The 12,960-nt window shown below is 53.8% G+C and overlaps 1 protein-coding gene across 12 annotated transcripts in view; it reads left to right on the forward strand.

The window, feature by feature from the left end:
* The window catches only part of LOC148640473 (Fc receptor-like protein 5), a 28,002-nt gene that overhangs the window by 9,365 nt on the left and 5,677 nt on the right, over window positions 1-12,960 (forward strand). For 4 of the 12 annotated variants that reach the window (XM_088619694.1, XM_088619699.1, XM_088619698.1 and 1 more), the window contains 14 exons: window positions 2,652-2,918; window positions 3,913-4,203; window positions 4,338-4,631; window positions 4,991-5,275; window positions 5,830-6,105; window positions 6,749-7,015; window positions 8,228-8,525; window positions 9,340-9,435; window positions 9,697-10,063; window positions 10,116-10,272; window positions 10,422-10,481; window positions 10,780-10,842; window positions 11,422-11,487; window positions 12,872-12,937. In XM_088619694.1, the coding sequence (XP_088475820.1) occupies window positions 2,652-2,918; window positions 3,913-4,203; window positions 4,338-4,631; window positions 4,991-5,275; window positions 5,830-6,105; window positions 6,749-7,015; window positions 8,228-8,525; window positions 9,340-9,435; window positions 9,697-10,063; window positions 10,116-10,272; window positions 10,422-10,481; window positions 10,780-10,842; window positions 11,422-11,487; window positions 12,872-12,937 (2,853 nt within the window). Of the gene's footprint in view, window positions 1-339; window positions 634-2,651; window positions 2,919-3,912; window positions 4,204-4,337; window positions 4,632-4,990; window positions 5,276-5,829; window positions 6,106-6,748; window positions 7,016-8,227; window positions 8,591-9,339; window positions 9,436-9,696; window positions 10,273-10,421; window positions 10,558-10,779; window positions 10,843-11,421; window positions 11,488-12,871; window positions 12,938-12,960 lie in introns of those variants that run through there. The other 8 variants (XM_088619692.1, XM_088619691.1, XM_088619696.1 and 5 more) reach the window with 6 other exon arrangements.

Here is a 12,960-nt window from a genome sequence, read left to right on the forward strand (position 1 = left end):
TCAGCACGATAATCATGTTTCAGCACTTCTGAATAGTTTTCTTGCTAAAGCCTGAGAGCTCAGCAGCTTGTTCTCTGAAATTAAACAGAAAATTACTGAAAGGAAATAGATTCATGTCAGTAGTGAGTATTGGTGAATACTCTTTCTAGAATATTGTGCATTTATGAGGGATGACATGAGGATGTATGATTAAGTAGTGAAGATTTGGTTTTGTGGTCACCAGGTTTGTTTATTCTCGATCCCTGGTGTGGAGGGTTCATTCTCCTCCTCTGAGGACACGGGCACTGCGGACCCTCAGCAGGTCCCAGTTCCTGAAGGCCTGTCTGGTCTCTTCCTCAGAGCCGCCCACACCTGTCCTGAGCCTGGAGCCCCCTTGGACTCAGGTCTTCCTCCTGGAGACCATCTCTCTGAGCTGTGAGATTGACGGGGAGACTACAGCCTGGAAATATCTCTGGTACAAAGACAACCCTCACACTGCAGTGTCCCAGACTGCTGGACACAGAGTAACTGGACACACGCTGACCATCACTGCAGCTGCTGAGTCTGACCGGGGACAGTACTGGTGTCGGGGACAGAGAGAAGAGAGAGGACTTCAGTCAGAGCTCAGTGACTCTGTCTCTCTGACTGTGTCAGGTGAGTACACCAGCCCTCAGGAGGTGTACAATAGAGCACATTCTGCAGTTAAACAGCAGGATCCTCTCTCAGGGTGTTTTAATTAGTGTGCACTGCCTGCTGAAATGAAGGGCTGGAATCTGTTCTGAGAAGTATTTGAAGTGTCAGAGTGAGCTCTGAGGGAATAAAGACCTGAAAACTAGAAGGATAAGTGCAGCCTGTCCAGCTCCAGGAGAGTGTACATACAGGCTCAGCAGGACTGAGCACCAGTGCTCCCAGCCTGCAGACCTGATCAGGAGGTTTACTAAGCTCAGACACTCCTGGTCCTTGAGAAACTCTTCCGAAATCCTCAAGCCTGTGTGTGGCTGTAGATCCGACTGTCAGTAAGAAGAAACAGCAGTGAAATCACCTCCATCAGTGTGACAGGAATGAAGAGGTTTTGTGAGCACGGCCTGGAGCTGCTCCTCTCTGCTGCCTCGTGTTTGAAGAGCACGAATTCAGACTTGGCCTGGAGCTCATCGCCAGTTGTCTGATGATTGATGATTGTCTGGATCCTGTAATAAGCTGACCAGGACTGTCATCAGTACCCCTCGAGATGTCAGTCTGTGTGTTTGCTCTTAAAATCGTTAGTGTACAAACGTGCAGTGGGAGGGACACGTCACAGCCCCTGTAATGAAGGTCAGATAAACACTTTCCCAGGCTGACCTGCTGAGACCTCAGGACCCATCTGATCAAGTTGCTGTTTAAACTGGGGTCGCCGAGAGCTCCTGTGCCATCAGCAGTGGCTGGTGGCCTGGCGGTTTGGAATGGGAATAGGAAAGAGAAGCAACACATACAGTATCCCATAACTGATCTGCACGAGAAGCAGACGTCCTGCACACCGGCGCTGTTCCTCACAGTGACACTTCCAGAAGTCCTGCACACCAGGGCTGTTCCTCACAGTGACTCTCCCAGAAGTCCTGCACACCGGCGCTGTTCCTCACAGTGACTCTCCCAGAAGTCCTGCACACCAGGGCTGTTCCTCACAGTAACTCTCCCAGAAGTCCTGCACACCGGCGCTGTTCCTCACAGTGACTCTCCCAGAAGTCCTGCACACCCGCGCTGTTCCTCACAGTGACTCTCCCAGAAGTCCTGCACACCGGCGCTGTTCCTCACAGTGACTCTCCCAGAAGTCCTGCGCACCGGCGCTGTTCCTTACAGTGACTCTCCCAGAAGTCCTGCACACCGGCGCTGTTCCTCACAGTGACTCTCCCAGAAGTCCTGCGCACCGGCGCTGTTCCTTACAGTGACTCTCCCAGAAGTCCTGCACACCGGCGCTGTTCCTCACAGTAACTCTCCCAGAAGTCCTGCGCACCGGCGCTGTTCCTCACAGTAACTCTCCCAGAAGTCCTGCACACCGGCACTGTTCCTCACAGTGACTCTCCCAGAAGTCCTGCGCACCGGCGCTGTTCCTCACAGTAACTCTCCCAGAAGTCCTGCACACCTCTGCTGGGTCGGCTTGAATAGTCTCTCTGGGCGCTGGCGAGTCTGGCTCAGTGTGTCAGTGTGCAGCTCAGTGCTGCTGTCTCTCTGACTGTGTCTGGTGAGTCCAGTGTCTCTCAGCTCAGTGTGAGTCCTTCAGTCTGGCTCAGTGTGTCAGTGTGCAGCTCAGTGCTGCTCTCTCTGACTGTGTCTGGTGAGTCCAGTGTCTCTCAGCTCAGTGTGCGTCCATCAGTCTGGCTCAGTGTGTCAGTGTGCAGCTCAGTGCTGCTGTCTATCTGACTGTGTCTGGTGAGTCCAGTGTCTCTCAGCTCAGTGTGAGTCCTTCAGTCTGGCTCAGTGTGTCAGTGTGCAGCTCAGTGCTGCTCTCTCTGACTGTGTCTGGTGAGTCCAGTGTCAGTCCTTCAGTCTGGCTCAGAGTGTCGGTGGGCTGTGAGGCTCTGGGCCAGCGGGCAGCTGGACTCAGTGTTGCAGGAGGTGTTGCTGTGGGAGGAGAGCTGTTCTAGGAGACAGGTGTGATTGAGGAGTTGCAGGTCCTGTCAGTGTCTCTACTCCTGCAGGGACTCCGCTGAAGCCCGTACTCACCTGTGATCGCCAGCAGATCTTCACAGGAGACTCGGTGACCCTGCGCTGTGAGCTGAGGGGAGACACATCTACTGACTGGAGATACTACTGGTACAGAGACAGTACTGAGGTTTACCAATCTGACCACAGAGACACCATCAGAGCTGCTCTGACACGCTCAGGGCAGTACAGGTGCAGAGCTGGCAGAGGGACTCCAATCGTCTTCACTCAGGACAGTGATGCTGTGCAGCTCCAGGTGTCAGGTGAGTGTCTGGCCATTCTCAGCAGGACTGGGCACCAGTGCTCCCAGCCCCAAGAGTGTGGATTCTTCACAGCTGACTGGTTTACAGTGTCAACTGTGGGGGGTGTTACCAGTTGCTCAAGTAATTCTGATAGCAGGCTCTGGCCATGTGGCAGGTCTAGTGAAGGATATTGAAACTCAGGGCTTTGTCTGTGTTCATGTAAGACTTGATCATGAGACTCCACAGGCTCTCCACCAGCAGAGACTGTGTTGACTGCTGTGAGTCCAGAGACACTCCTCACACACTGAGCGCTGTGTGGGAGGGTGTTGAGGATTTCGAAATACGGTTAAATGAATTACGGCGCAACAGCCTTATTGAACTCCGGGATCAGAGAAACACACCTGAGGCTGCTGAAAGCCATCCCAGCGTCTCTGTCAGGCGCCAGTGAGATCTGACTGACTGGAGACAGAGGCTTCCTCACTGCTCTCAGCGTTGGGATCAACACACCTCTGTGAGCCGGTTTACAGCTGAACACTCAGCGGCTTGCGTGCTGCTTAAAGTGTCCAGCTACGGGCCTGAGACTGGACAGCTCAGCAAGGAAAGCAAGGGCAGGAGTCACACAGTGGAAAGATGTGGATATTAATTGATTAATTTGGGATTAATGTTATTTTTTATTATTATATGTTTTATTTAAATGTAAGTAGAGCTGTCATTGACATTTAAAATGTTTGATGGCATGCAACTCCAAGTGCGTGAGCTAACGCCCCTTTCGAAAGCTTGGAAACCCCTGTCTTAAAACAGCCATGGCTGAGATCTCAAGAATAGTTTCCTGTATAAAAAAGCAAAAACAGCAGAGCGATCCAAACTGGGTGAGGTGTCTGTGTGCAGGCGGTGAGGTGTCTGTGTGCAGGTGGTGAGGTGTCTGTGTGCAGGCGGTGAGGGTTCTCCAGGGTTCATGCTCAGAGAGCCCTACAGACAGGGCAGCTGACAGCTGTGTGCTGCTGTGTTTCTGCAGGGAGGCCAGGGGCTGTGCTGACCCAGGAGCCAGACTGGACACCCCTGTTCACTGGAGAGCAGGTCACTCTCAGGTGTGAGGTTCAGGGTGGAGGAGACTCTGTCTGGAGCTACAGGTGGTACAGAGGACGGGAGCAGGTGTTTCCCTGGGTGTCCACAGCCCACGATCAGAACACCTTATCACTCGGCCCTGTGGCTCAGTCCCACAGCGGTCAGTACAGCTGTCAGGGTGTGAGGAGAAGTGACTCTGCTCTGTCCAGCACCAGCAGCTCCATCACTCTGACAGTGACAGGTGAGTCTGTCCAAACACCTGCGCCCTGAGGACTCCTGTCCCTCTGCTCTGGGACAGGAGGCACAGCTGACAGAGGGGCTTTCACAGAGTGACAATGAGTGACTCAGTTCTCTTGTGAATCTCTGTTCCTCCAGCTCTGCCCAGGGCTGCGCTGAGAGTAGATCCTCACTGGAGTCGCTTCTACACTGGAGAGAAAGTCTCTCTGAGCTGTGAGATTGATGGGGAGGCTACAGGCTGGAAATATCTCTGGTACAAAGACACCACTGACACTGCAGTGTCCCAGACTGCTGGACACAGAGTAACTGGACACACGCTGACCATCACTGCAGCTGCTGAGTCTGACCGGGGACAGTACTGGTGTCGGGGACAGAGAGAAGAGAGAGGACTTCAGTCACAGCTCAGTGACTCTGTCTCTCTGACTGTGTCAGGTCAGTGTTTCAGCACGATAATCCTCTCAGCACTTCTGAATAGTTTTCTTGCTAAAGCCTGAGAGCTCAGCAGCTTGTTCTCTGAAATTAAACAGAAAATTACTGAAAGGAAATAGATTCATGTCAGTAGTGAGTATTGGTGAATACTCGTTCTAGAATATTGTGCATTTATAAGGGATGACATGAGGATGTATGATTAAGTAGTGAAGATTTGGTTTTGTGGTCACCAGGTTTGTTTATTCTCGATCCCTGGTGTGGTTCAGTGGTGTGGAGGGTTCATTCTCCTCCTCTGAGGACACGGGCACTGCGGACCCTCAGCAGGTCCCAGTTCCTGAAGGCCTGTCTGGTCTCTTCCTCAGAGCCGCCCACACCTGTCCTGAGCCTGGAGCCCCCTTGGACTCAGGTCTTCCTCCTGGAGACCATCTCTCTGAGCTGTGAGATTGACGGGGAGACTACAGGCTGGAAATATCTCTGGTACAAAGACAACGCTCACACTGCAGTGTCCCAGACTGCTGGACACAGAGTAACTGGACACACGCTGACCATCACTGCAGCTGCTGAGTCTGACCGGGGACAGTACTGGTGTCGGGGACAGAGAGGAGTTCAATCACAGCTCAGTGAACCCATCATCCTCAACATCACAGGTCAGACCATCATCTCTGTCAGCTCAGGGGTCTGTCTTCACTGTCTGTCTGGACTCTGACCCTGCTGTGTCTCTGTGTCTCTGGGGACGGGTCTGTATCCTGCTGTCCCACTGGAGGAACAGGGGTCTGTCCTCACTTTCTGTCTGGACTCTGACCCTGCTGTGTCTCTGTGTCTCTGGGGACGGGTCTGTGTCCTGCTGTCCCACTGGAGGAACAGGGGGTCTGTCCTCACTGTCTGTCTGGACTCTGACCCTGCTGTGTCTCTGGGGATGGGTCTGTGCCCTGCTGTCCCACTGGAGGAACAGGGGGTCTGTCCTCACTGTCTGTCTGGACTCTGACCCTGCTGTGTCTCTGTGTCTCTGGGGACCGGTCTGTTTCCTGCTGTCCCACTGGAGGAACAGGGGGTCTGTCTTCACTGTCTGTCTGGACTCTGACCCTGCTGTGTCTGTGTGTCTCTGGGGACGGGTCTGTGTCCTGCTGTCCCACTGGAGGAACAGGGGGTCTGTCTTCACTGTCTGTCTGGACTCTGACCCTGCTGTGTCTCTGTGTCTCAGCGCTGCCTAAGGTCACTCTGACCGTGAGCCCGTCCAGCACTCAGCACTTCACCGGACAGACGGTCACTCTGCGCTGTGAGGTCCAGGGGGGCTCTGCTGGGTGGACAGTGAAGTACTGGACAGGGCGAGGACAGGTGTCCAGGTGTCCAAGTCGAGGGAGCAGAACAGCTGGAGTCGTCTGCAGCACCAGTTACGCCTCTGAGTCGGACAGTGGGGTTTACTGGTGTGAGTCCACAGCCGGACAGCGCAGTTACTCTGTCACCCTGACGGTCTCCGGTGAGTCACTTCTGTTCCAGGTCCTCCCAGCCCTCTGTTCCTGGTTCAGCTGCCTTGCTGCTGTGGTTGTGCCCTGTTAGCTGTACCTCTCTGCCCTCCTGCCCCGTTCCCTGTGCCCCCAGACAGGTGTGGGTGGACCCTGCGCTGTGAGAGACTCTTACTGGTATCCTGGAGTCTCTCCAGTGTCTGATGCAAGGACAGACTGAGAGTGTGACTGTACACACTCCAATGTGCGTCTGTGCTGTGTGTGACTCTACACTCTCCAGTGTGTGTGTCTGTGCTGTGTGTGACTCTACACTCTCCAGTGTGTGTGTCTGTGCTGTGTGTGACTCTACACACTCCAGTGTGTGTCTGTGCTGTGTGTGACTCTGCACACCCCAGTTTGTGTGTCTGTGTTGTGTGTGACTCTACACACTCCAGTGTGTGTCTGTGCTTTGTGTGACTCTGCACACCCCAGTGTGTGTCTGTGCTGTGTGACTCTACACACCCCAGTGTGTGTGTCTGTGCTGTGTGTGACTGTACACACTCCAGTGTGTGTGTCTGTGCTGTGTGTGAGTCGACACACTCCAGTGTGTGTGTATGTGTTGTGTGTGAGTCTACACACCCCAGAGTGTTGATGTTGTGTCTTTGCTCTGTTGTGCAGGTGGCCCTGTGATCCTGCAGATCCCACCCCAGCCTGTGACTGAAGGAGACTCTCTGACTCTGCGCTGTCGAGTCCAGCTGTATGATTATTACAGAAGATACATAACATATCAGTCAACTGGTGTCTTTTATAAAGATGGTGAGAAGGTCCAGCCCCAGAGAGATGGACAGATGACTATTGACAGAGTGTCTCAGACAGACCAGGGCTCCTACAGGTGTGAACACTCCCACTGGGGTGTCTCTCCAGAGAGCAGAGTGTCTGTGAGAGGTAAGACACCACTAGCCCTGCACTGACACTGACACTGTGTAGACTGCTCTGCTCTGTCTCTGTTACTGGGGTGATGAGGAGGAGGAAGATGCGGAGGATGGGCAGTAAAACTCTTGAGTATCCCGTGTGCTGCTGCGCTGTACCCCTGCTGTACCCCTGTACCCTCTCTGGACAGAGGCTCTGCAGCGCTGTGTGCTGTTGGCTTGAACCTGTCATCATCTTGATCAGACCTCAGTGTGAGTTTGCAGTGTTGGCTGAGTATCAGACCTTGTGTCTGTCCTCCCTCACGGCAGGCTTGACTTGACTGGGTGCAGCTCTGTGGGCAGTGTGGGGACTGACGGGCTCTTGTTTCTGTATCTCAGGATCACTGCAGCTCTGTGGGCAGTGTGGGGACCGACGGGCTCCTGTTTCTGTATCTCAGGATCACTGCAGCTCTGTGGGCAGTGTGGGGACTGACGGGCTCCTGTTTCTGTATCTCAGGATCACTGCAGCTCTGTGGGCAGTGTGGGGACTGACGGGCTCTTGTTTCTGTATCTCAGGATCACTGCAGCTCTGTGGGCAGTGTGGGGACTGACGGGCTCTTGTTTCTGTATCTCAGGATCACTGCAGCTCTGTGGACAGTGTGGGGACTGACGGGCTCTTGTTTCTGTATCAGGATCACTGCAGCTCTGTGGACAGTGTGGGGACTGACGGGCTCTTGTTTCTGTATCAGGATCACTGCAGCTCTGTGGACAGTGTGGGGACTGACGGGCTCTTGTTTCTGTATCAGGATCACTGCAGCTCTGTGGACAGTGTAGGGACTGACGGGCTCTTGTTTCTGTATCAGGATCACTGCAGCTCTGTGGACAGTGTGGGGACTGACGGGCTCTTGTTTCTGTATCAGGATCACTGCAGCTCTGTGTTTTGAATTAGTGTTATTAATTTTACCAGATTATTATTGGTCGTTATTACTCGTTTGTTGTATTTGGTTGATGTTATTGAAGCCCGTGTTTCAGTAGGTTCACCATGACTCAAGGCAGGTTGCTTCTGTTTCAGCCACACACACAACATGCTGTAGAACGTTGTGCGACAGTCTGGGATGGGCTTGCTTGTGTGTGAGCTTGGCTCTCTGCAGAGAACCCGTGCGAGTGTTGAGCGCAGGGCTGCTGGGCTCCAGGCATCTCCGAGAGCTGTGATCCCTGTGCTGAGTGTCCATCTGCTCTCTGTCCCCAGAGCTGCTCTCCAGAGTGACCCTGACAGCCTCTCCAGGCGCAGAGCTGGAGGAGGGGGAGTCTCTGAACCTCACCTGCCAGGCCGAGGTCACGAGACACCCCCCGCCTGCGCTGAGCTTCGTCCTGCTGAGAGACAACAGCACGGTGAGCCCCAGCACCGGGCCTGTCCAGAACACCTCCCTCGGACCCCCCAGCACCGGGCCTGTCCAGATGTCCGCGGTCAGGCGCAGCAGCTCGGGGTCTGAGCTCTACAGTCTGCTGGTCCGCAGGGCTGACCGCTCCTTCTCTGGGACATACAGGTGTGTGGTCAGCTCTCACAGCGGGGTGAGCAGAGAGAGTGCGCTCCTTCACGTCCGTGTCGCAGGTGAGAACAGGCTGCTCTCCTCCCTCAGGAGGAGAAGTTACTGACCAGCTTCTCCCTCTGTGGTCATTTCTTTCTTTCAGCTCGTGTCCGTCTCTGCGTGATTGTCTTTCTCTGCACTTCTGTGTTTTTGCCCGTCTCTGCTTCCCAGGAGAGCCTGGTCAGTGTGGAGAGACTCGCTCTCTTCCTCAGAGCTCGTGAGGAGAATCTGGTCAGATTGGAGAGACTCGCTCTCTTCCTCAGAGCTCACGAGGAGAGTCTGGTCAGTGAGGAGACTCGCACTCTTCCTCAGAGCTCGTGAGGAGGGTCTGGTCAGTGTGGAGAGACTCACACTCTTCCTCAGAGCTCGTGAGGAGAGTCTGGTCAGTGTGGAGAGACTCGCTCTCTTCCTCAGAGCTCACGAGGAGAGTCTGGTCAGTGAGGAGACTCACTCTCTTCCTCAGAGCTCGTGAGGAGAGTCCGCTCAGTGTGGAGACTCGCACTCTTCCTCAGAGCTCACGAGGAGAGTCTGGTCAGTGAGGAGACTCGCACTCTTCCTCAGAGCTCGTGAGGAGAGTCTGGTCAGTGTGGAGACCCAAACTCTTCCTCAGAGCTCGTGAGGAGAGTCTGGTCAGTGTGGAGAGACTCGCACTCTTCCTCAGAGCTCGTGAGGAGAGTCTGGTCAGTGTGGAGTCTGGTCAGTGTGGAGAGCCTGGTCAGTGTGAAAGGTTTTTCGCCTCTGTGACCTGTGTGTCTCACCCTTGTCCAAACAGCCTCCAAGCTGCCCTTGTCTGCCTACATCTCTGTGGTTCTGCTGGTGCTGGTTCTGGCCATGCTGATCGCTGGGCTGCTGTACCACAGGACCAGAGGTGAGACTCTAGACTGACCACCCCCGCTGCAGACACACACTGACCCATCCAGGACCAGGACTGGACAGCCCTGCTGTAGACACACACTGAACCCTCCAAGACCAGGACTGGACAGCCCTGCTGCAGACACACACTGACCCCTCCAGGACCAGGACTGGACAGCCAAGCTGCAGACACACTGACCCCTCCAGGACCGGACTGGGCAGCACTATCTGACAGGAGGCCAGAGCTCTGGACTCTAACACAGGTGTTTCTCTGCAGGGCTTCCGTGCGCCGCTGGGAAGCAGAGGTGAGTGTCAGCAACCCACAGGGGAGAGGGGACCCCAGGATCGCACCCTCGCTGGTCCCCCGTCAGTGTTGGGACACACTGAGAAAGACAGCGGTCAGCCGGGGTCTCAGAGTCTCAGGGCCTTGGGGTCAGTCAGGGTCAGTTAGGGTCTCAGGGTCAGTCAGGGTCAGTCAGGGTCTCAAGGTCAGTCAGGGTCTCAGGGTCTCAGGGTCAATCAGGGTCTCAAGGTCAGTCAGGGTCTCAGGGTCTCAGGGTCAGTCAGGGTCACAAGGTCAGTCAGGGTCTCAGGGTCTCAGAGTCTCAGGGTCTCAGGGTCAGTCAGGGTCTCAGTGTCTCAGAGTCTCAAGGTCAGTCAGGGTCTCAGGGTCAGTCAGGGTCTCAGGGTCTCAAGGTCAGTCAGAGTCAGTCAGGGTCAGCCAGGGTCCGTCAGTTACTGCTTGTACACTTCCTCTGCTGCAGGGACTCAGCTGAGCAGGACCAAGTGACGCTCAGAGGCCGGACTCACAGCCCTGAGGCTTTGCAGCTGAGCACCCTGAACACACAGGCAGGTAGGACTGAAACAGGACACCTGACCCCTCAGTGCAGTGTTCATGTACTGGAGTGTCCAGTCAGTGTGTCTGTATGAACCCCTCTCTCTCAGTGCAGTGTTCATGTACTGGTGTCCAGTCGGTGTTAATGGTGTGTTTTCTCCCTGCAGTGCCCCTGGGTGGTGAAGCTGTGTACTGCAATGTCCCTCAGAAGGAGAAAGTGAAGAAGAGTGAGATCCGTGTCTCACACTGTCTGCTGGGGTCAACTGGCCCTGAGTCTCTGTGTAGCTGCTGCCAAGTTTTGTTTTGATTTGTGAGCAGTACTGTGGTTTGTGTGTCTGTACTGCGATGAGTGTCTGTACTGCAGTGAGCTTTGTGCGTGTGTGTGTATTTGTACTGCGGTTCTGTGTGGTATTGAGCGGTGTGTGTGTCTGTACTGCAGTGTTGTGCGGCTGTGGGCTGTGTGTGTGTGTGTGTGTGTGTGTGTGTGTGTGTGTGAGAAGGCCAGTAACACTGCTGCTTCCCCAGATGCTGAGGTCAGACCGGAGGGGGACATCCTGTACGCCGAGGTCAGCCTGCCTGCCAGCACAGGTGAGGGCTCCAGCACCTCCAGAGACACAACTACACACTGACACACTGTGTGAGAGAGTGTAGTACAGCTCAGTGTGTGTGTGTGTGTGAGTGTAGTACAGCTGAGTGTGTGAGAGTGTGTGTAGTAGAGTTCAGAGTGTGTGAGAGTGTAGTAGAGCTGAGTGTGTGAGAGTGTGTAGTAGAGTTCAGTGTGTGTGTGAGAGTGTGTAGTTTACTACACTCTCACTCACACACACACACTCAGCTCTACTACACACTCTCACACTCGGCTCTACTACACTCTCTCACACACTCAGCTCTACTACACACAGCTCTACTACACACTCACACACACACAGCTCTACTACACTCACACACTGAGGTCTACAGACACTCACACACAACTCTACTACACACAGCTCTACACACACTCACTCGGCTCTACACACACTATCAACACACACACACACACAAACACACACAAACACACAGCTCTACTACACACTCTCTCACACACACGCACTCTCACACTCCTGGCAGCTCTGCTGGGAACAGTGTCAGTGACACGAGTTCCTCTGACAACTGTGTGTCCTTTCTCAGGTGCAGCCCAGAGAGAGAGCTCCACGGAGGTCTGCTACTCTGCTCTCAATCTCAGGACACCTGCAGGTATGAGACATAGAGAGACAGGAGACACTGAGAGAGACTTCAAACACCGAGAGAGAGACTTCAGACACCGAGAGAGAGAAAGGAGACACTGAGAGAGAGACCTGAGACACCGAGAGACAGGAGACACAGAGAGACTTGAGACACCGAGAGAGCACTTGAGTGCACTTCCTACTGCACTGTGACAGATACTCTGGGATTAGAGAAACATTCTTCCCCAAATTCAGAAATCTAATCCCACAGTTCCCACACCTGCCAGAATCACAACGGGTCCCAATCCTACTGGGAGAGGGAGGAGGGAACTCAGCTGAACTGGCAGCCCAGTATGCGATCTCCTGTCCCAGCCTGAGGAACAGTGAGTCTGTCTCTCAATAATAATAATACAGTGTGATCTCCTGTCCCAGCCTGGGGAACAGACAGTGAGCCTGTCTCTCAATAATAATAATACAGTGTGTGATCTCCTGTCCCAGCCTGAGGAACCGACAGTGAGCCTGTCTCTCAATAATAATAATACAGTGTGTGAGCTCCTGTCCCAGCCTGAGGATCAGACAGTGAGCCTGTCTCTCAATAATAATAATACAGTGTGTGATCTCCTGTCCCAGCCTGAGGAACAGTGAGTCTGTCTCTCAATAATAATAATACAGTGTGTGATCTCCTGTCCCAGCCTGAGGAACAGTGAGCCTGTCTCCCAATAATGCTCCTTCTGTCTACAGTATATGTAAATATTTTATGACATGTCTCTGTTGTAATTGTCTGTAATAGGTCTGTAGATTGTATTTTATGTTTTGTTCCATGTTAATTTTATTGTTTTTATTTGCTTTGGCAATACTGATTGTACCCATCGGTCATGCTAATAAAGCACCTTGAATTGAATTGAATTGACAGGAGACATTGAGAGACTTGAGACAGTGAGAGAGAGACTTGAGACAGTGAGAGAGAGACTTGAGACACCGAGAGAGAGACTTGAGACACCGAGAGAGAGACTTGAGACAGTGAGAGAGAGACTTGAGACAGTGAGAGAGACTTGACACAATGAGAGACAGGAGACACCGAGAGAGAGACTTGAGACACCGAGAGAGACAGGAGACATTGAGAGACTTGAGACACTGAGAGAGAGACTTGAGACACAGAGAGAGAGAGGAGACACAGAGAGAGAGACTTGAGACACTGAGACAGGAGACAGGAGACAGAGAGAACAGAGCAGCTGCTCCTCTTCCACCTGGAGACAGGCAGAGCCGGGAGGAGAGGAGCTGAGTGAGGGGGCTGTGGGGGTCAGCGTCACTGTGTCCCCCTTACAGCCAGGGGCCTGGCTCTGTTCGTCTCCTGCTCCCATTCGTAATTCCTGAACGAGCGAGGAGGCAAGTCAACTCCTGTCCTGTGTCCCCAGCCGGACCCTGGGAGCCCCCCGCCCCCAGCAGCCTGTACAGCCAGGTGAAGCCGAAGAAGAAGAAAGGTGAGGCACGGCGTCTGGGTCCC

Source organism: Lepisosteus platostomus, chromosome 25, assembly GCF_059453375.1.
Source record: "Lepisosteus platostomus isolate fLepPlt1 chromosome 25, fLepPlt1.hap1, whole genome shotgun sequence".
Classification (NCBI taxonomy): domain Eukaryota; kingdom Metazoa; phylum Chordata; class Actinopteri; order Semionotiformes; family Lepisosteidae; genus Lepisosteus; species Lepisosteus platostomus.